At 46.7% G+C, this 22,212-nt stretch overlaps 1 protein-coding gene across 1 annotated transcript in view; it reads right to left on the bottom strand.

Moving 5' to 3' along the window:
- TRRAP (transformation/transcription domain associated protein) overlaps positions 1 to 22,212 on the bottom strand; it is a 166,518-nt gene that overhangs the window by 99,280 nt on the left and 45,026 nt on the right. Inside the window, exons 30-43 of the mRNA XM_069734247.1 lie at positions 21,076 to 21,246; positions 20,803 to 20,871; positions 16,208 to 16,327; positions 14,987 to 15,106; positions 14,691 to 14,861; positions 14,411 to 14,592; positions 14,134 to 14,332; positions 13,081 to 13,209; positions 12,731 to 12,997; positions 12,443 to 12,649; positions 11,294 to 11,449; positions 11,072 to 11,206; positions 10,822 to 10,932; positions 9,259 to 9,405 (exon numbers count right to left, since the gene is read on the bottom strand). Coding sequence (XP_069590348.1) covers positions 9,259 to 9,405; positions 10,822 to 10,932; positions 11,072 to 11,206; positions 11,294 to 11,449; positions 12,443 to 12,649; positions 12,731 to 12,997; positions 13,081 to 13,209; positions 14,134 to 14,332; positions 14,411 to 14,592; positions 14,691 to 14,861; positions 14,987 to 15,106; positions 16,208 to 16,327; positions 20,803 to 20,871; positions 21,076 to 21,246 — 2,184 coding nt within the window. The remainder of the gene's footprint in view (positions 1 to 9,258; positions 9,406 to 10,821; positions 10,933 to 11,071; positions 11,207 to 11,293; positions 11,450 to 12,442; positions 12,650 to 12,730; positions 12,998 to 13,080; positions 13,210 to 14,133; positions 14,333 to 14,410; positions 14,593 to 14,690; positions 14,862 to 14,986; positions 15,107 to 16,207; positions 16,328 to 20,802; positions 20,872 to 21,075; positions 21,247 to 22,212) is intronic.

Raw genomic sequence — 22,212 nt, 5'->3', positions numbered from 1 at the left:
GTCCCCCAATGAATGGCTCGGAGAAAAGGATTTTACGGTGAGTACACAAAAATCCCTCTTTCTCCTGCGCCTCATTGGGGGACACAGACCGTGGGACATCCCAAAGCAGTCCCTGGGTGGAGACAACATCAGATCAGGCCCTGTGTAACCGCTACTTACAAAGGCGCTATCGCGGCCTGCAGAGTCCGCCTGCCCAGACTCACATCTGTGGAAGTGTGGGCATTATAGTGCTTCAAAAATGCATGCGGACTGGACGAATCCGCAAGCTTGCAGGCGTGCCTTGCCGACGCCTGGTGCCTAGAACCCTCGATAGACAGGGAGATAGGCTGACATCTAGCACGGAAGGACTCCTGGATGGTGAAAACGAATCCACCAGGCTAACATGGTCGATGAAACGGCTAAACCCTTCCTGAAAACGTCAGGAAGCCTTCCTCTTACTGTCAGGAAGCCCAAATAAAGCGTCCAACCTTTGGAAGGACGCCGTCCTCGAGGTGTATCTACTCAGAGCACTCACTTCGTCCAGAATATGGGGAACTCATTCCATTTTGTGCACTGGTGCCGAAAGATGAGGGAAGAACTATGCCCTCATAACAGTGGTAATACAATACCACCTTGGTAACAAGGGATGGGGATGGCCTGAGGACAACCTTGCCTTGAAGGTAATAAGGGAAAAAAAAAATCTGAAAGAACAGAGCAGCTATCTCTGAAGACTCGTCAGGGTGAGGATATCGCATAGAAAAAAGGGCGACCTTCCCTGATGGTAAAGTCTGCCTGGATGAAAAGGAGTCTACTGTAAGACTCCTAGGACCATTAAGGTCCCAATGAGCTAACAGTATGCGATAGGGAAAAACTACGTGTGAAAACTCCCTGTGAGAAAGTCCCTACTTGCAGTTTTGCTGCAATAAGGCGGAAAGATACTAGCTCCGCAAACAAAAACTGACGTGGTCAGTGCGGATCTCGGAGGATCACTGGGCCCCTTTCTGCTTCCGAAAGGCTTTCGGAAGTAGTGGTAGGGGAGTTATGGAAACTGGCACCATGGAAGAACCAGAGCGTGCAGAGCGATGGCTCTAGGCTCTCGAGGCCAAACCACGAACTCGAGTACATTTGCATTCAGTCTGAACGCTATCCAATCTACAACTGGAGAGCTCCAGTGAAGGCAGATCTGAAGGAAGACTTCGGGGTGAAGTTCCCACTGACTAGAGGTGGAACCCTGATGGCTGAATCGGTTTGCCGTCCAGAGTTCTACTCCTGGGATATATACTGCCGAGACCACAGAATGATAGATCTCAGCCCATCAGAGAATGTGAGGTACCTCGGTCAAGGCGCCTGACCATGGGTACCTGCTAGATGATTGACTTATGGCACCGCCGTGGAATTATCCAATTGAATTCGGATGGGGTGACCAGCCAGAAGGCAGTGGACCTGCTGTAGGACTACCGTTCGGATCTCCAGAGCAATGATAGGGAGAAGAAGGCTGGCATTGGTAGTTACTAATAACCATTGAACCAGGAGAAAGGCCCTGGATGAAGAAGGAGCTCAGAGACTATCGTTTGTTTGACTTGCTGAAAATGAGCAGAGCGAAGGAAACCGCTTCCATTATCGTCACCATTTTTCCTCAGAACCCTCCTAGCAAATCGAATGAAATGAGGGCATGAGTAATCAAGTGCGCGAGCTCCCTGTTGAAGGGCCAGGACCTTGTCTCGAGGGAGAATTACCATCCTTCTGGAAGTGTGTAGGATCATCCTCAAAAAGAATATCTGATGGGCTGGAAATGAGGAGAACTTATCTAAGTTTAGCTGCCAGCCCAGGTGAGAGGTTATCGCAAGTGATATAGACGACTCAGCGTAGTCCTGGAAGGGCGGCTTGACAGTCGACCAAACAGGGCAGGACAACCATGCCTCTAGGGTGCAAGAGAAACATGACATCCGCCATGACCTTGGCTAACACTCTGGGTGCGGTAGCAAGGCCGAAGGACAAGGTCGTGACCTGAAAATGCTGTTCAAGAATGGAAAAGCGAGGGAATTTTTGAAGAGGGTAAGCATCCCAAATGTCGATGGATGCCAGAAATTGCACCTTTTTCTGTTGAAGTAATGGCTGAGCGGAGGAACTCCATCCGAAGAAGGAGGACCATGTCAAAGGTTGTTAGAAGTTTGAGGTCCAGGATCGGTCTTACTTTTCGCTCCCCTTTTTGGAACCAAGATCCCTTAGATCTAGACTTTCCTGGACAACCGTTATACAATCCTTTGTCAGTCTCCCGCTCAATAGATTTGATTGGCCAGTTGTACTGTCTTCGGGAAAAGGTTACTGGTGTGAATCAAGGTAGTTATGGTCTCCAGCCAGGAGACCATTGCTCTAGCAATGCATGCGGCGGCTAGGGAGGATAGAGCGCTGAACCCGAAGCCGCAAGACGGAACAAACCAGATTTGCTCTCTGACAGTCCATGGTATTTTTAACTGATGATACATCGGGCGGGTATACTGGTAGGTATACCACAGGAGATTCTACCCGGTTAATCTGCCAAGTGGCAGAATGCGCGGCTGCATCCAGCAGGTCATAGTCTCTTGCCATCGCCGCTCTCTTTTGACGGTGCAGAGATAAAAATTAGGAACCCTCGATCCATCAACCTCTTAACAGGGAAGTGGAGAGGAATAGTCCGCCTTCTTGCATCATCTGCTAAATAGTGGTGATGCAGAGGGGGGTGCTCACACGCCAAAAAGGGTACCTCTGTACATCCAGAGTTCAGGTCTCCGGGTGGACAGTACAGGTTGTCTGGCGTTAGGCCTGGATGCAGAAGAGGATACATGGAGGCGACACTCCGTGTGCTCGTCTGTTGATGGTGTGGTGAGATCGGTGCCCCTTAAAAGGACCCGTCGCCCTTAAAAATCTGACCAGGCATGGCATCCCACGTAGAGGCTTCTGTCCAGTGAATCACTTATCCAGACTGAATGGCAAATGCTCTATGAGGAAGTTTAGTCTCCTTATGAGGGACACTGCGTGATCTAGAGCAGAACCAGAGTCCTCGTCAATGGAGCCAGATTGGTTGATGGTATAAATAGGCGAGTCATCCTTCTCTGAAGCTCTGGCAAATCCAGGCAATATCCAATCCATATTCAGAGCCTTGTTGTCATGAAATCATTGGTGAGGGAGCAGGAAACGAAAACTTCCGTTTTCTAGATGCCTGTATGTTTCTAGACGCCTGTACGTTTCTAGAATACTTGCGGCCCCTGCTAGCCGACGGCTCCCATGTAGGATAGGGACCATGGATATCGGTCCTGCAAGCACTCCCGAGCCACAGAGGGTACACGAAGGGATTCAATCTCTTGGTCAGAGAACTATGGATTGCGGTCATTGACGAAGTCGACTGAGGGGAACTATGTACTCTGGGACAAGCTGGGGTCGGCGGCGGAGGGCTACCTCAGGGAGCGTTACCTCAGGGAGGTGGGCCACAGGGAAGTGGCTGAGGCTGCCTGTCAGCATGTGAATATCCCCACTGAAGATGGATCCACTCACCATCGGTGCGCATCCCGGCATAGAGCCGCCACGGATGTGGGTTTCAGCGCTGTCCTGTGCAGCGAGGACGGTGCAGGGATAGACCTCAATCCATCATCCCTTTGTTAGGGAGGTGGAAAGGACCCGTCCGCCTCCTTGTGCCATCCGCTTTCACAGTGGTGGGACAGTGGGGGCTGCTCGGACGCCATAGAGAGGGGCCTCTGTACATCCACGGAGCTCAGTCCGGGTGGACAGGGCCAGTTGTCCGGCATTAGGCCTGGCTCCAGGAGAGGATACATGGAGGCGACACTCCATGTGGTCGCCTGCTGCTGGTGTGGGGAGATTGGGACCATGAAAGGAACCGTCGCCCCTGAAGTGAGCTCAGGCATGGCTTCCCACGTCGCAGGAGAGGGTACGGGGAGGAATACTCGCCGTGCTCGCCTGTTGATGATTCGGGGGAGATCGAAACCTTGGAAGGATCAGTCACCCCCTTCACTCCGTTAATTAAAAAATAAGAATTTACAAAAAAGTAAAATAAAAACATTGGGGTCTGAACCAGACCCGTGTGCCTCCTACAGACACTAAGCAAGAACTGGTTGGCTGAGAGACAGCAGGAGGGTGTATACTGCAGGGGAGGAGAGAACTTTCCTTGTATCACTTAGTGTCGCCTCCTAGTGGCAGCAGCATACACCCACGGTCTGTGTCCCCCAATGAGGCGAAGGAAAAAACCCTTTTAATTTATTTTATAGCAGCCAAAAAATAATAACTTCCCCTTTTAATAATCCAGAAAATCTTGGGTGCTCGGGCAGAGAGGTAGGGCTTAAAGTGTCCCACAAATATGCCCCGAGAATAAGGCCGATAATGCCGGCCATACAGCATTCCCAGGAACAGTCATCACCGAAGCTCAGTGCACATCCATGTCCGGCTCTTATTATTCATCCGTGTTGCTATTCCTGCTGTTAAAAGCACCAAAACCCCCCCAAAAAACATTATTTGTAAAAATGGATCCGGCATTGCAGTCTTGAATCTGTTATGACAGGCAGCCATGACGCTGATGTGACTACAGAAGCAGATCAGTACAGTTTAACAACTTCATAGATTTCTCTAAAGAATACTTGCAATTGCATTGTCAAACTGCAGGATAAGTGTTAATTACGTCACCGTCACTCAATGTGACAGTAAAAATGACTGCGGGTCATGGAAAAAAATAAAAATAACTTGTGAATGACATTTCATCCTATCGGTCATGTGCAGCCTCTTATTAAAAAAAAAAAGGGCAAGTAAAGAGAATGGACTCGACTATACCAACCTACATGATTAACAGTTTATTATAAGGAACGGGCAACGAAGGAATTTAAGCAGGATCAGTCACAAAATTTTTCATCTTGAACTGGACACATGATGTAATAGTGGTTGCCGAGATTTTACCTCTCCGCTGCAGAGAGATTGGCAAAATATTTGGCAGCTAAACAGTTAACACAAAAAATTAGGTGGGCATTCCCAGAGAGATTTCACTGGGGGGCGTATACTTCCTCCTCTGAGGGTGACCAATCATAAGCAGGGAGCAAAACACTGGGGAGAGAAGAACACGCCCCCACAGTATCATTGACAAACGTGCTGGAGCATAGCAGATCTGAGTGTGATTAGCAGTTTTCAGATCTCGTCTCAGGAAATCAGTGTGGAGAGGACTCAGTACAGCAGAGGTGACGGCACTACACTCGCTTTGGCGATGCTACCATGGTCCTGCCAAATCAAGCTGCTTTGAATTTGGTAGGAAAGCTACTGGAAGTGTTTGTAATTAGATTCAAAGTCTGCAGTAATGCCCCTCCCCCCACACTGACTCCTGGAAATGAATGCTATTAGCTGATCATACTCAGGTCTGCTGTGCACCAGCACATGAAATCACTTTGCAGTGAAAACTGTCACTACGTCTCACAAACAGATTCCAAGTTATTGCGGGGGTGTGTTCTTCTTTCTCCAGTGTGTTGCTGCCTGCTTATTATTGGTCAATATCAAAAAGAGGGAGAAGGACACACCCCCAGTGAAATCTCTCTGAAAATACCTACTGGGACTTAACTAAAGTTAACTCATTAGGTGCCAAATACTTTAATTGCAAAAAAAAAAAAAAAAAAAGTTCTATTCTGCTCCAAAGCAACTCTTATATTTGTGTATCTGGTTCAATATGAAATATTTGGTGGCAAGTCCTCTTTAAAGCACGTTGGGGGTCAGGGACTATTTGGATTTGATAGCTACACTCTTGTCAGCCTATGTCAGACCGTCACTTAGAGTGGTACATGCAGGTAGTGTAGTGAGTCGGAAGTGTCAGTATGGGCACCTCTGCATAGTTGGAAATTTCCAAACATCATCTCTAAATAGGAATCTGATCCTTCAGCTGCTGAGACACCCTGGGATGGCCCACTGAGATAAAAGCTCATCGCCTGTTTTTCAGGTTTCAGGACCCAGCTATTAATGTATCAGAGCTTAATTAATCAACATCACGAAGGGCAGCTTAGCATTTCAAACTTAGATGAATGACATTTGCAGGCAGGTTTGTTGAAGACTGCACTTATGACATTAAGGCTGTGTGCACACGTTGCTGTTTTTTCGCGTTTTTTCCCGATAAAAACGCTATAAAACCGCAAAAAAAAAAACACATACAATAAGCATCCTATCATTTAGAATGAATTCCGCATGTTTTGTGCACATGATGCTCTTTTTTCCGTGAAAAAAACGCATCGCGGTAAAAAACGCAGCATGTTCATTAATTTTGCATTTTTTTTGCAGATTTTTCACTACAAAACGCATTGGGAAATGTCCGGAAAAAAACACATCAAAAACGCACCAAACACGCGGCAAAAACGCATGCAGATTTCTTGCAGAAAATTTCAGGTTTTTCTCAGGAATTTTCTGCGAGAAATCCTGAACGTGTGCACATAGCCTAAATGACAAGCCTAAATGACAATACTACAAGAAACCACATCAGCTGATAACGATGAGCGAACGTGCTCTGATCAGGTGTTATCCGAGCACGCTCCTGTGCCGAGTGTCATTGGCATGCTCGAAAAATATGTTCAAGTCCCCGCAGCTGCATGTTTCGCATTGTTAGACAGCCGCAACACATGCAAGGATTGCCTAACAGGAGATCCCTGCATGTGTTGTGGTTGTCGAACAGCTGGGAGACATGCAGCTGCGGGGACTCGTGTACAGTTGTTTTTTACACTTGAAAACGACATAGGTTTAGTATCAAAACTAGTGATGGAATTAAAACAGCTTAATTTTGAATAAAGGATCCTCATTTCGGTTGCGCAACCTAATGGATGATATTGAGCATTTACCAATAGAAATATCGTCATTTTTAGTGAAATTGCGAATAAGAACACATAATGCAGCAAAGGGTCAAACATAGTTAAAAAGTTACATTCCTAGGTCATCTTGCATGCTCTGCTATTTTGAGGTCTAGACACAGATTTTCAATGATGTTCAGATCATGGGACTGTGAGGGTCATTGTAAAATCTTCAGCTTTCGCCTTTTGAGTTTGTCTACTGTGGATTTAGACGTGTGTTTAGGATCGTTACCCATCCTCTTTTCAACTTCAGCTTTTTACAGATGGTGTTATGTTTGCATCAAGAATTTGTTGAAATGTTATTGAATCCATTCTTCCCTTCACCGGTGAAATGTTCCCCGTGCCTTTGGCTCCAACCCAACCCCAAATGCATGATTGATCCACCCCCACGCTTAATGGTTAGCGAGATGTCCTTTTTGAGATGTTCCTGAAATTCTGTGTCCTTTTTTCTCACACATACCTTTGATCATTGTGGCCAGAGAGTTCTATTTTAACCTCATCAGTCCACAGGACTTGTTTCCAAAATGCATCAGGCTTGTTTAGATGTTCTTTTGCATACTTCGAACTCTGCATTTTATGGGGAGGACGCAGGAGAGGTTTTCTTCTGATGACTCTTCCATCAAACCCAAATTTGTGCAGGTGTCTTTGAACAGTAGAACAATGTACCACAACTCCAGAGTCTGCTAAATCTTTCTTAAGGTCTTTTGCAGTCAAGCGGGGGTTCTGACTTGCTTCTCTAGCAATCCTACCAGCAGCTTTCACTGGAATTTTGATTGGTCTTCCACTTTTTATCTTGACCTCCATTGTTCCTGTTAGCTGCCATTTCTTAATTACATTTCAAACTGAGGAAAGAGCAACTTCAAAACACTTTGCTATCTCCTTATAGCTGTCTCCTGCTTTGTGGGCCTCCATAATACCGACTAATTAATAGCTATGTATCAATGGCATATAAAAAGATGCTGATTTATGGAGACAGAGGAGATGACTGAGGACAGAAAACATTCCCATGATAAGAGTTATAATAAAGATCAAATAACACCGCATCATATATGAAATGTCTTCATTAGGACAAAACGTGTGTGAAGATAAAATATAAAGCAATATGCGTAAAGTTATTTTCCCCACAGGGATGTCTTCATTTAACTCACACCCCGGATTCGGCGTCTATTCTTTTCTGTAAGTGCCTCGATTCTCTCCTGAAGAACTGACATTTCCTACAGGATGCGGTGTTATTTATTCTCCTCTTATGGCGACACGTTACTGTGATTTTCCATATCCCTGGAGTAGTGCACAGATCTGGTCTTTATTAAACCTATCATGGTAACATTACCTATCCTTACTCGCCTCCTTTCTCTCCCGGAAAATCAGCATCTCTTATACGCCGTTGATACGGAGTTGGTCGGCATTATTTTATTTGAGTTCGAACCTATAGTTACATTTTCTTGGAGTTGGTTATATAACATGTCTTTTAATCCATCGGTTTCGATTATTTATTATTATTATTTATTATTATAGCGCCATTTATTCCATGGCGCTTTACATGTGAGGAGGGGTATACATAATAAAACAAGTACAATAATCTTGAAAAATACAAGTCACAACTGGTACAGGAGGAGAGAGGACCCTGCCCGCGAGGGCTCACAATCTACAAGGGATGGGTGAGGATACAGTAGGTGAGGGTAGAGCTGGCCGTGCAGCGGTTTGGTCAATCGGTGGTTACTGCAGGTTGTAGGCTTGTCGGAAGAGGTGGGTCTTCAGGTTCTTTTTGAAGGTTTCGATGGTAGATAATCTATAGCTTTTTTTTATATTTTGTGGATTTCCTTTTTTTGTGTGTGGTTTGTGGTTTTTAATCATATTTGTTTTCTTATGTTCATTTTTAATAACACTGATGAGATTTCTATTGAGAGCTGCCTATTTTCTTCCATAGCGACTTCTCCCTTCTTTTGCAATTTCTCAAAATCCACAGGAAACATTATAAATGTCTAATTGACGCGAGCCCTGTATCTGGGAGCCGCAATCGTCTCGAGCCTTCCCACGCACTGCTCTCTCCATTCGCTTTTATGGGAATTCCAATTTCGGAACTCCCATAAAAGTGAACAGAGATATACATGTATGGCATTGGCCGGTTTTCGAGATAAGTTTTGATGTCCCGTGGCGGTGTCCTAAAAGTAAAATCCAGCCACTAAATAAAAGGGCGCCTAGACCACCCACCGACTCGTTATACAGTCCCCCGTTAATTTTGGGTGGAAGCGAATGGTCGAGCAAGGTTGCTGCCTGCATTTTTTTTTTACTTTCCTTAGAGCAGTGTATGGCCAATAGTAAGTACATAACCTTATATTAAGGCTCTCCGAGGCAGGGCCAAGGATTTAGAAGAACAGAAGCGCCTCTTTGTGTCCTCACTGCCGTGAAGAAAGCAGCCACTCACCACAGTCATTAGCAGCTTATCGAACCATTGCAGCTTCAGCTCCGATTTGGGCCACATGTCGGCACGCAGGGCCGTCTTCAGGAGGTTGACACAGCGTCGAGATAGCAGCTCTCCTGGAGATCCGGCCGTGTTTGAGTTGTCATTAACCTGCACAACAGGAACCAACAGGCATCACAGATTACTAGGAACGCCGGCAAGAAACATCCTCCATAGCACATAATGGACACGGTAAAGGAGACGACGTGACGAATGCTACAGGATGACGTGCGGACACATCCTAGAGCCGGCATCAGTCTACAGAAAGAATAAATGAAAGAGAAAACGATCAACTTTCCATGCAAAATACTATTAATAATAACCAAGTCTCCGCATGGTTCTGACCATAGGGGGATCGGTACTGAACTATGGGAACCGTCATAAAACGTATGGCTACGAAATGCATTAATATGATGGATTGTGAGGGTCCGACCTCCAGGACCACCACGGACCTGCACAGCAGCACTCACGACTAATATAATGTAAGTGAATGGCTTTGGGTGCATCCCTACCGGTCTGAGGGCTTGAGTCAGTCTCTTGGGTGCCCGGCAGTATTATATGTTAATATATAATGAGCTTTCACAGCCACGTGTGACATGAAGCCGGCCATACACTATAGGGGCATGGCCATAACACTTATTTGAAAGCGAATGCCCCTAATAAAAAGAGAGGGGTAAGGGGGTAAGCCGCTGACGGATACCTCTGGTCGCAGCTAATCATCCATAGAAAGGTTATTCAGGACATTGATTATGATGGTTTACCCTTAGGATAGGTTATCAACATTAGATCTGTGGGGGTCCAACACTCCGCAGCCCCCACCGATCAGCTGTTAGGCTGAATACTACAGATCATGTACAGCACTATGGAATTAATGGTGCTACATAAATAAATAATAATAATAATCCGTGTTTTGTATAATGGCCGCAGTCAGGTACTGCCACTCAGATCACATTCACTTCAATAGGAGCCAAGTTGCAGTACCCAGGAACGGCCACTACATGGTGTGCTGAGCTATGATGTTCAGTAGACTGTCTACTATCAGCTAACATCTGATCAATGAGGGTGTAGGGTGCCAAATCCCAATTCATCTGATATAGGCAACCCCTTTAAGAAAAAAAAATATGGCGCACGGTGAAATGCTAGACCCTTACTTGCCCACCATCTGCCATAAGCGCAGTCAGGACACCACTATACACACCAGATGGGGAGTTTGGGTGGTATTCATCTAATGCATATGGCCACTCTTATACAGGTGATCATTAAGCATTTCCGTAGCACCAGGCGATACGACCCGGCCCACCAGGCGATACGACCCGGCCCACCAGGCGATACGACCCGGCCCACCAGGCGATACGACCCGGCCCACCAGGCGATACGACCCGGCCCACCAGGCGATACGACCCTAGGAACCAGGCGATACGACCCTAGGAACCAGGCGATACGACCCGTCGCACCAGGTGATGCGTCCCTTGGCACCAGGTGATGCGACCCTTGGCACCAGGCGACACGACCAGTAAACTGTCCTACCTGGCAAGCTATCCTAATAAGGAAATTCACCACGGTGTCAGTGTGCTGCTTTTCTATAGGCTTTGTAATAACGGCATCTGACCCTGGGAGTGACTGGCTGCGACCGAACACCTGCAATTAAAAAAAAAAAAAAACACATCAAGTCGTGAATTCACGGTTTTTGTGAACATGGAAATAGAAAGCTGGCGCTACTCCAGGAGATTCCAACAGGAAATGGAACAACCAGTACAAGGAAGAAAGAGAATCTTACGGTGCTAATCCCCCCTGTGGCCGTTCGGAAACGCTTCACTTCCTGGCCGGCGTCTACCGTCATACTCCTCTTCACTCCTCCAGCACCGGAGCTGCCAGCGTCGCCGCTACCATTTGCGTCCATGTCAGAATCCGGCTGGGCGAATCATCAGAGCGAGATTAATTAGATGCATTGGGTGAAATGAGACTCCCCGTGCGTTAGATTATGGCAGCCCTGTTATACCTGGTCTTTTATTCTCTGCAATTCCCACTTGATGACAACCTCCGCCAGGTCCACGGCCAATTTCCTCTGCTCTATAGTAACACTCGGCGTGAACCCCAGCCGCTGCATCGCGCTCACCATGTGCTGCACCAGGTTGTGCCGCACGGGATAATACACCTGAGAACGAGACATACAGGCCACCAGTCATTATTCATTTTCTCGTTGTTGGCATTTTTTTTTTGCTGGTTTTTCATTTGCACCTAGTTTTTTTTCTTAAGCCTATTACATGTGTGTGTTGAGAGAAGGATTTTTGCTTTTCAGATGTTTGCGGCCGATTCATGCAATGCGGCTTTTTTATTCCTTTTACTTACTTCAATAGCCTCCTTAGGAAACATGAAGCTGCAATTGTCCGATCGCTTGTGCTATAGATAGCAAACCTACAGCCCTATGTCGTATAGCAGAAATCATTATCTCCTACGAACGCCGGCCACGAGCACGGAGGTCTTCTGTAGACCTCCCCCGGCTGTCATGCCAAACTATAGTCACCCAGCAATCATTTGTCAGGGGCTCAGATGGGTGGGTCTTGTGACATGCTTCCGGATCGCTTGTGTTAAATGTCTGTCAGTGATTGACAGCGGCATTTAACATGTTAACAGCTGCGGGTGGATTACGATTCCACCCGTGGTTGTTAGAGGCACATGACAGCCGATCAGATCAGCTGTCATGTGCAGGGAAAGATGCGGGCTCAGCACCAGAGCCCGCATCAAAGGAGGAGTAGATGAGCTGGACTTACCTATAAGTCCAAGGTTGTAAAGGGGATAAAGAGTAGCAACATTTTTTGGTGCAAATGTACTCCAGTACTTTACACAGATTTATTTCCCTTTTGGTACGGCAGGGATGGGTGCGACATTTTAACGGAAAGTACAATTTTGGGGGGAATAAAAAGGAGCAAAGAAGATTTAAGACAAGAGTAGAGAGCCTTTTTCATTTTTGCGCAACAGTCATGAACCACTTGCGTCACTTTCAAGCATTTGGAGTTTAAAAAAAAATTATCAATGAATACTGAAAAAAAAAAAAATAATGCTCAAAACCTTTAGGATTAAGGGTGCACTTTTATATAAGGTAGGCAACTTTTAAGCAGAGGACTCATGGATCTGACATACAACCAACCTTGAAGTGCTGCACTATTAAATGCAGGATGTGGACAAGCTGTGGGACAGTGTGCCCTTCCTCTACGATTATTTTGCGTGTCCAATGGGTCAGCATTTGGTGGCCGTCCTCCATCCGCGCCGGCACTGCAGGAGTGAGGATAGCCATGGCTTGGCGGACAATGGCTCGTGCTTCCATGGCATGCGCTTTTAGCAGACTGTGAAAGACCTTGGAAAACAAGGAGAGAGTTGTCATCTTGTAATCTCCACCGAGGCTTAAAATTCAATGACGGACCACAGAAACAGTCACCTGCAAAACAATCTTCTTGTGTATGGCAAACTTTGAGATGATGTGGGCCAGGAGCAGGTGCCCGCTGTACTTGCAGGCAGGGTCCACGCAGGCTTTAGACAGCAGGCACGGCCAGGCGAACGTCATGAGACGTCTCAGTTTGCTGTTGCGGTTTTTGTTATTGTCGTGGATGTGATGTGGCGCGTGTTCTACCAGAAGGGTCGCAAACTGCAAGAGGTAAATCCTGAGCGAGTCCAGCATATCCGTCTGTTTTTCAGGGTCTAACACCTGTCAATGGACGGAGCAAGAGGACGTCATTGAAATGCTCTGACAAAGACCCCCCGTGGACTAGATGCATCGGACAAACCTACCTTGGTAATAAATACACTAGTGATGCTCTCTTGGTTGTCCCCTTCGGGATTCGGTGGCCCCAAGAGCTGCTCTCCTTCATTTTTCTCAAAACTGTATAAAAAGGCTGGGTTCAGAATATGCTGTAAAACCTGGAGGAAAAAAAAATGGGACAAAAAAAATTAGAAAATCCAATAAAATATGGCAAGACTGAAGAAAGTGACGGCAGGTCTTTAGGATACTACCATAGAGCAGTGGCAAAACAATGTGACGTTAAAGGGGTACTCCAGGCTTAACAACATATCACCTATCCACTAGGAAGGTGATCTTTGTTAAGACTGGTGTGTATCAGTTAAAGGGGTCGTCCACGATAATCAGACAACTCCTGCTCAAATACTGTACTCGGCCTCTGGTGCTTGTGCAGTTTCAGCAATGTCACCGTCGGGTCTCCCGAGCTTGAGTGACATTATGTCACTAGAGCCCTGCAGACAATTAGTGACAGCTTCACTCTCGCTTGATTTAGACAAAGCGGACACCGAAAAGGAATCTGAACTGCTGTTACTCTCACAATTCTTCCAGATGTCAGCTTGATCAGAAGAAAATAACAGTGAAGCTGCCCATTAGCGGCTGCTGACTGGCTGCAGAGCTACCTTGACAAACTGTCACGAGAGCCCTGGTATCGCTAGAACGGCGCTGGCACCGAAGGGGAGTACAGGCGGTTTTTCTTTTACATCATGGGAGAGGAGGTGATATAGTAATTGAGAGCAGGTTGTTTGAGTAATGGTCAACCCCCTAAGCTGCTCAGGGTTACTGTCTCGTCAGAAGAGAAAAACAAGGGATGGGCACAAGTCAAAATTCTGACAATCAATGAAGGGTCCCAGTGAAAAAGACGGCCACACCAATCTAACAATTATTACCTATCCATTTTTAGGATGAACTAAACTCAAAAGCAAACCCAACTGGCAAATCATCTTTCCACTAGATCCCTTCACCCCAACGTAGGGGTATAAACCGTTTAGATGCTAGGTCATTGGTGGTAATGCAGGAAGACGGGTTGCTCTGCTTTCGTTACTCACCTTAGCCTTCAGTTCATCTCCAAAGTTAGAGTCGCTAAACTCAACAAATCGGAAAAACAGTGCTCTCTTCTGGACAATGCTATAGGTTTTGGGGATCTCTTCCTCCATGTATTCCTTTAGGAAAGTCATGTTACACAGGAAGCGGCCAGTAAAAGCGCGAAGCAGCTGGAAAAGCAATTCGATGTCCCCGAAATTGCGCCTAGGAGAAAGAAATAACATCAGAGCAGAGAACGCGGCTTGTAGAGTCAGCGACTTGCACATGGCAGATTACACCCACTTGCAGTAGTTAAGGAGGCAGAAGGCGAGGAGCTTCGGCTCCTTCCAATTCGTTGCCACCATGTTGTCCTTCCGATGGCGCTCCTGGAAGGCGTCGCTGACCCAGACGCGCCTTAGGTGGCTGACCAGGGAATGCTGATTGGCCAGCCAGCTCTCGTCGTTCTTCACTATAATGCTGATGATCTAGGAAAGAGAAGGTTGGCGTATTTCCGGATTCTAATACGAAAGTTGTGGCGATGTGCTGCTATATGGAAACATACATGCAGAAAGATCAGAATTACCTTGATTGCCTGGAACTGCAGATCTAGTCGCATGGTGCTGGTACTGGTACTGGGGGAGCCCGGACGGACAGTGGTTTGTGTAACGCCAGGGAGCAGGAGTGTAATGAAGCGGTTAGGGTTAGCAGCCAGGACGTCTCGTAAGGGTTTTGCATCCTTGTGTTTTAAAAAGCTCTGGGTGAAAAAAAAATATATACTATATTATATATAAATATATATGTTAGATTTTCACCTGTCACCCACAGTCGGCATTATTATCCAACAGGCTAAACACACCCGCGGGCCCCTGGGAAACTCACCATGAACATTCGGCTCCACTGAGGATCGTTCAGCGTGGCCTCCATCATGAAAAGCTCCACAGTCTGAGATGGATGACGGGTTAAAAATTTTATCAAGGGCTCTCTGAAGGGACTTCCGGCCTATGGATAAGAAGAGCGTTACCTATGTAGCACAATCAGTCGCAAATATGAAAGAAAATAATTCTACATTTTCACAGCTACCGTTATCGATTTCACACGCTCGAGTCTCAGGGTCCGCGAATTCCTGATCCAAACTCAACAGCTCCATTGGCATATATGAGATTGTTGAGATCGGGTCTGGAAATCATGGTTGGGCATGCGAAAGCAGCTTTGCAAAATTGCACTAAGTTTCAGGCTGCGTTCATTTTCGGATCTCCCCCGATATGCAGTTTGCAGCCGGATCCAATTGTCAAGACTTTTCTCTGGTGGGAATATCTCTGCATGTAATGGCGGTTTATAGCGCAAAACTACACCACAAGCTTTTTTTAAAAGCGGTAAGTATGGTGCATTTTACTACACTGATGTATGGATTTACAGGGTTTTTCCACGACTGATATTAATGGCATATCTTTAGGATCTATCACCAAAATCAGATGGGTGGGGTCCAACCACCTACGATCTGCTGTTTGCAGATGTACACAGATGACTCAGCTCTGTACACCATGTAGTGGCCGTTCTCAGGTACTGCAGCTCAGCTCCTATTAAAGTGAATGTGATCAGGACTGTGGTCTCCAATCTCTGGACACTGATATGCGTGAAAACTGACCATAACTCCATACATAACACCATAATCTTTACTACTTATCAAGAGAGGGTTACACAGAGCAAAAGGTGTCAAACCTCAGTAAGGGAGGATAAGGACGTATACTGGGAACATTTCCTATGGGGCTGCAAAACAGCCAACTGATGATGGGAGTATAGGTGTTGGCTCCCCATGATCTAATACTAATCACCTATTCTAAGGGCGTACACGGATGTATAAATTGGACAGCGATAAGAACAAAGTGCATGGACTGGCCATCGGCTCTACCCACCTGAGCAAGACAGCTTTATGTATTTTTATGCAGCTGTCACGCTTGGGTAGGGAGGGCCGCCGCCCGGTCCATGCACCGAGTTCCGATTTATACAACCCTCTGACTGAACCCTAAGGGTAGGTGATCAATATATCAGCTGGACAACCCCTTTAACACTGGAAATAAGTCTCTCCGTATACAGACGTACCTCTATGAGCATGGCCCGTTCAGTTTTCATAACCACCTCCAGTAAAGGCTTCACCAAGGTCTGCGGAGCGGCCGGAATCAGGTGGAAGAGATTTATAATTGCAGAGCAAATCTTCATTTCCTATAAGAAAAGAACAGCACAAGGAGTCAGGAGGCTATTCGTCGGGGTATATGAAGATAACCGCCGGCCACTTTGCTCATGCAAACTCCCTCGGCTGGAAACGTTCTGTTCCTTGGACGAAAATCTTGCTGCTGATGTTTGGATAAGGGAATATGATTTTTTTTTTTTACTGCCCAAAACTGGATTTCGAAAAAAGAAATTGGATTTTGTTAGGTAGTCCTGGCGCTAAGGGTGCTGGACGTTCTACGAACATGGCAAAAATGAACGAATGGTGTCTGAAGTAATTAAGAGGGGTGAGAGGATTAACGAAATCGTTAATCGTTCCCATACAGATAACGACTTTATTCTAAGAGAGGAAAGGCATTGCTAGGTCCTGGAAAAGAGAAACGCCTTACCGTGGCTTCCAGGTACACATGAATTGGCCAATTTACGGGCTAAGCAATTCTGGTGCGATAATGCAATTCAATTTTCATGTTTGCAAGCTATGGCGCTACAGAGTGCTGCCTTTTTTATTTGTAGGATTAACGAGAGTCGCCCAGATGAAAAGTAGGGTTAATATTTAGTGCATTGGCCAAAGGACACAAGTAAAGATTTTCAACATTCCGATACAATTTGTGATTTAATGCAGCGTCATTTTTAAGATCTCTGCTTGCTGTGAACAGATGGCAGACATTCATGTTGGCCACATAAGCCAAAAACGCGTCAGCCGGGACAGTGACCTTGAAGACGTTGACGAGAAGTTTGCAGGACTTCTCAACGGCAGCTCTTTGGATCCTAGCCGTACAGTTAAGCCATGCAGGAGTCGTACAGCGACCGTCCGTCCGTATGACGGGCGCCACAAACACACACAGAAATGACGGCACACGACACTGGAAGGTACAAAAGCACGAGACCTCTTACACAATACGATATGGGGTCCTCACACCCGTCCAGGGGAATCCGCGACAACACTGGACGCACCGTCCACGAGGACGGGTCTGAGGACTACGGCGCTAGGCAAATATACAAGAGACCAGGACAACGACAACTTCTGAACAACGCTCAATTCTCACCTCTACCCCCTCCACGGCAGGCTGGACCAAAAAAAGACGACAGTGAGAATTTGAGGACCAATAACAGAGGGTTTGCACTAAAGGGCATCTAAACTTTTAATTGGTTGAGGGGCATCCGAGACCCCACTGATCATTTTCTGAGCCTTGGCAAGCACAGAGAAGTGTACAGATCCCCTTGCTGGCACAGGAGCTAAATACTAAGTGGGTGTCAGGAACTTTGCCCTGAACAGGGGCTATAATACATTTAACAGTTTGGCTACCCTTTAAAAGAGTTGTAAAAGACTAAAACAGGGGTCCGGTCTGTTTGCCCTTAAGAACAGCGCCACTCTTGTCCATGGGCTATGCCTGGTATTGCAGTTAGTCCCAATCCACCTGAATGGGGCTGAGCTAAATACCATGCTCTCCACCGGTACAAGAGCAGAGTTTCTGGAAGAGGAAAATAAACCAGCCCGTCTCATATGACCTCATTACGACTGACTGACCACGTATAACATAGCAGGTTAAAGGGACCGTACACGACAAGTACAGGGACCGCACGATAGGAACTGCCCCATACAATATGGGGTGTGGGATTAGTTCTGCGGCACTTTGAAGGGAACGGTTAGTAGTCAGAGACCCGCTGCATTCACTGGTGCACTTCTGTGTGTCCATGGGGTCGATTTTGGTAACACTTGCATCCTTTTAGTTGTGAGTCCAGGGTACTAATGAGCTCTGGGCTTCACCCCACCTCCCTGCTACTGACTGACAGCTTTTTCCCAAAAAGGGATATTCCCATTTCAAAGATCGCATCCCAATATGTAGTAGGTGTAATAATAATACCAGCAAATAGCTCCAATTATAAATGTAGTATAGTTCTTCTGATTAGCTATGTCGCTTACCCCATGTGCAGGGCATTGCAGTAGCTAACTGTCACTATGTGCTTGGTCGTAACCATGCATGCCTAAGGCACTGCAATGCCCTGCACATGGGGTGAGCGACATTTTAACCAGTGAAAACAATCAGAGAGAGAGGGTTAGTGAAGGCTGCGACTTGAGCCTGCATTGTGTTGTTCCTCTTTTATCCTCTTTTCATTGCCCTTGCTGAAGTCTAGGGACATACTAATGGCCGGCCATCCACAGAGCCTTAGTTTACCATACGGCACTCCACACGTGGACAGGCGGTCCACCACCTTAACATTATCTGTAAAAACCAACTGTGCTGCGGTAACTTGCACGACCAGCAGCAAATCGGCCAATGTCACTCAGATGGGTCTCCCTGAACATTTTGTAGTTTACCACAAATAAAGGAGTGAAAAAAGGAAAAATGAAGGAAAAAAAAAAATGTGTAAATGAACATGTGCATAGAACACAGCTTATATTGTGCTACTGCCACCTACTGAAAGCTCATCCAGCTGCAGGCAATGAAGAATGGAGATCACCGCATCAACCTGCCTGGACTAGAAGCCACTCGGTCTAATGAAAAACACCATCCGATAGGAGGTCCGGAAAATCACCCAACTGATGCATTTATTGCGGCTTTACTATGTCGCCTCCCTGTTGCGGAGATATTAGGCATCAAATATTTGGCAGCTGATGAGTTTGTGTTAGTTACGTTCAAGTGGGTGGTGTTAGCTATTTTTCACTGGGGGAGTGTACTACTTCTCCCTGTATGACACTGACCAATCAGAAGCAGGCACCAACATAGAAGTGAAGGAACAGTGATGTCATCAGAGTCACATGACCTGAGTCCACAGGTCCTGCCAGCCAGAGAGTGCAGCTGAAATAAGTACTGGAGATACATTACACAACACAGAAGTATGGAGCTATTAAAGCCAGCTATTTCCAGAACTTCAGTGCGGTGTAATTTATCTTCAGTTCTTATTTCAGCTGCACACTCCAGCTGGCAGGACTTGTGGACTCAGGTCATGTGACCCTGATGACATTACTGGTCCTTCTGCACTTGTATATTGCGCTCTGCTTATGATTGGTCAGTGTCAAACAGGAGGCAAAAGAACACACCCCCAGTGAAAACTATCTAACACCACCCGCTCGGATTAAATAAAGTTAACTTATTGGATGCAAAATATTTGATTGCTGACATCTCCACAACAGTAAGGAGAAATTTTAAAAAAATAAGATTCCAATATTTTATGCATTATGGGGCTTTAAAGTGAAGCTACTTTGTCTCAAAATGTTGCAGCTCACCTGTATAAAAATACTGCAGCTCTTTCATAGAACTGACCTGCAGTGCCCAAGAATGGCCGCTACAAGGCATCCTGGCAACTCACACAGGTTACTTGGTAACAGCTTATCTGTGGATGCTATACGACAGACCCCCATTACTTACTGCTGCTCGGCCAGGAGTAAACGGTGAAAGGTGCCGGGACACCGTGTAGTGGTCATTCTTGGGTACTGCAGCTTGGCTGCCTTTACAGAGAAAAGGAGCTGAGCTGCAGTACCTGAGATTGACCACTAAGCACAGCTCAGGGCTGTGGTACTCCCCAAGACCCTGGTGGTGCCGGATCCTCACCAACCAAATATCGAAGACCCCATCATGTTAAGAAGCCGGACAGACAGAGCACACAATAAAACAGAATCCAAATATAAACTTGTGCAAAAACACAGTGCGTGACTATAGTCAGCGGACGAGTCTGACGCGTGACACGTCTCTGGTCAGTGCGTATTCCATGGCAGTGTCATTTATATATCCGATCCCCGGGCCGCAAACCAAAACATCGCTAATGAATGTCATGTTCAAGCCAGAAGAAATCAATCAGGCATTTTTTATTCCATTTCTTCCCTAGGCGAGTCTCCTCTGCCTGCGTGGGAATCATTAACCTTTCCTTATTGGAAAGCCAATAACTTATGTTACCGCATATGTAGCGGCCACAGCAGCAATGTAACACCAATTAGTGCAGTTTTGATGGTTAATTCGTTATTCTTATAATTATCAAATTGCAAAACTGCTTGTAAAACCGACAACTTTGCAATCTACTAATTATGAAAAATCCTCTTTGTTCTCAAAAACTGAGAGATTTCTAACTCTATTATTTGCAGAGGTGGCCAGTAACCTAGGCAACAAGTAGTAGTCCATCAGAGGTGGATGGCCTCCCAGGTAAAGATCGCAGCACTTACAAGCTCTTTCCAATAGCTTGTAAGTGCCGCTCTTTAGTTGTCCGGATCAGTGGAGCGCAACGATCCTGCCAGCTTCAGTGCTCCTCTGATGGTGGAAAGGCGCCTTAGAGCAACATAGGAAATCACAGATTCGGCCATTGGCGCGACGATGGCGCTGGTCCGAACTGTCGGCCCCTTGGCAAGCAGGGAGGCTGGGGAGCGGTGCACTACTAAAGACGAAAGACCCCATTAATGAAGAGTGGTTTTGCAGGTAATGTGCAGTTTTGCTCACAAAACCATTACCAAAAATGTCAGTGTGAGTTCTACTTACATTTCCCTCACTTCTTTGCCCTCCTTTGTGGGTGATGACCACAACTTCCATCCATTTGCGCAAGTGTTGCTATGGGGAAAAATAAAACAATTCAACAGATTAGAGGAACAGGCGAAGATCTGATTGGGACTAAAACTCGACTGAGCCAGAATGTTTGAATTCTGGTTCAGGAAGGATAATGGGTCTTGGGACACCCCTGTTGGTGACAAGTGGGGGGCTCAACAGTGGGGCGCCTAATGATGGGTGATAAATGTTACGTGCACTGTCTCTTACCATCATCTGATCGCAGAACTTATCATTGAAAGAGTTGGGGAAGAGACGGGTCACAGATGTCAGGCGATTGACAACATTGAGGGTCAGGCTGCGGTAGTCTCCAAGCATCATCAGAAGAGGCCTCATGTGGGTATGAATCTGGTCGACTTCTATTGTGGCTCCCTCCAGAAACTATGTACAAAAAAAAAAAGAAAGAAAATCAGCAAATTATTTCATGTACCCAAAATGACATTTTCAGCCCAGAAAATAAGTGTGGGCAATTAAGTGTCTCCTTTTCTATCTAACTTATTTTCAGTTGCAATCCATCCCAAGGCACACACAGATGGAGTACAGGAGGCTGAGCTGGTGTCAAACTGCACACAGACAAATCACAAAGCACAGGACTTTCAGCTTCAGTTCAGCCAATGGGGTAAAGACAGGAGCAAAGGAGCAATGTATGCTGTTGAGGAAAGATTCATGCACCTATAGTTCTGGCAGAATGCTGAAAAGGAATTGTCCACTGAAGAAGATTAGATAGCAACTTATAGGGCTGGGGGGGATTGGGACAGTTCCTGGCTGTGTTAAGACTGGTAGGTGAACAAAAAGCAGTTTTACCTTTCTGTGGGGAGTTGGAGGCAGCAATACCATGCTTTTTCTTTGGATTTGGGGTGAAACTACAGGTACACTTTAAAAGGAAACCTGACAGCTGATACATGCTGCAAACGGATTGACTCTGGCTCAGAAATGATGCTGCCGGGAACCAAGAAGAGCTGTAGACTAGACTGACAGGCAGGTCCCTCCCCGGCAGGCAGACAGGGGGGTCCCTCCCCGGCAGGCAGACAGGGGGGTCCCTCCCCGGCAGGCTGACAGGGGGGTCCCTCCCCGGCAGGCTGACAGGGGGGTCCCTCCCCGGCAGGCAGACAGGGGGGTCCCTCCCCGGCAGGCTGACAGGGGGGTCCCTCCCCGGCAGGCTGACAGGGGGGTCCCTCCCCGGCAGGCTGACAGGCGGGTCCCTCCCCGGCAGGCTGATAGGCGGGTCCCTCCCCTGCAGGCTGACAGGCGGGTCCCTCCCCTGCAGGCTGACAGGCGGGTCCCTCCCCTGCAGGCTGACAGGCGGGTCCCTCCCCGGCAGGCTGAAAGGCGGGTCCCTCCCCGGCA

The sequence above is a fragment of the Ranitomeya imitator genome, chromosome 7 (assembly GCF_032444005.1).
Source record: "Ranitomeya imitator isolate aRanImi1 chromosome 7, aRanImi1.pri, whole genome shotgun sequence".
NCBI lineage: Eukaryota > Metazoa > Chordata > Amphibia > Anura > Dendrobatidae > Ranitomeya > Ranitomeya imitator.
Note: the sequence above shows the minus strand (reverse complement) of the source record. Positions and strands in the feature narration are given on the sequence as shown.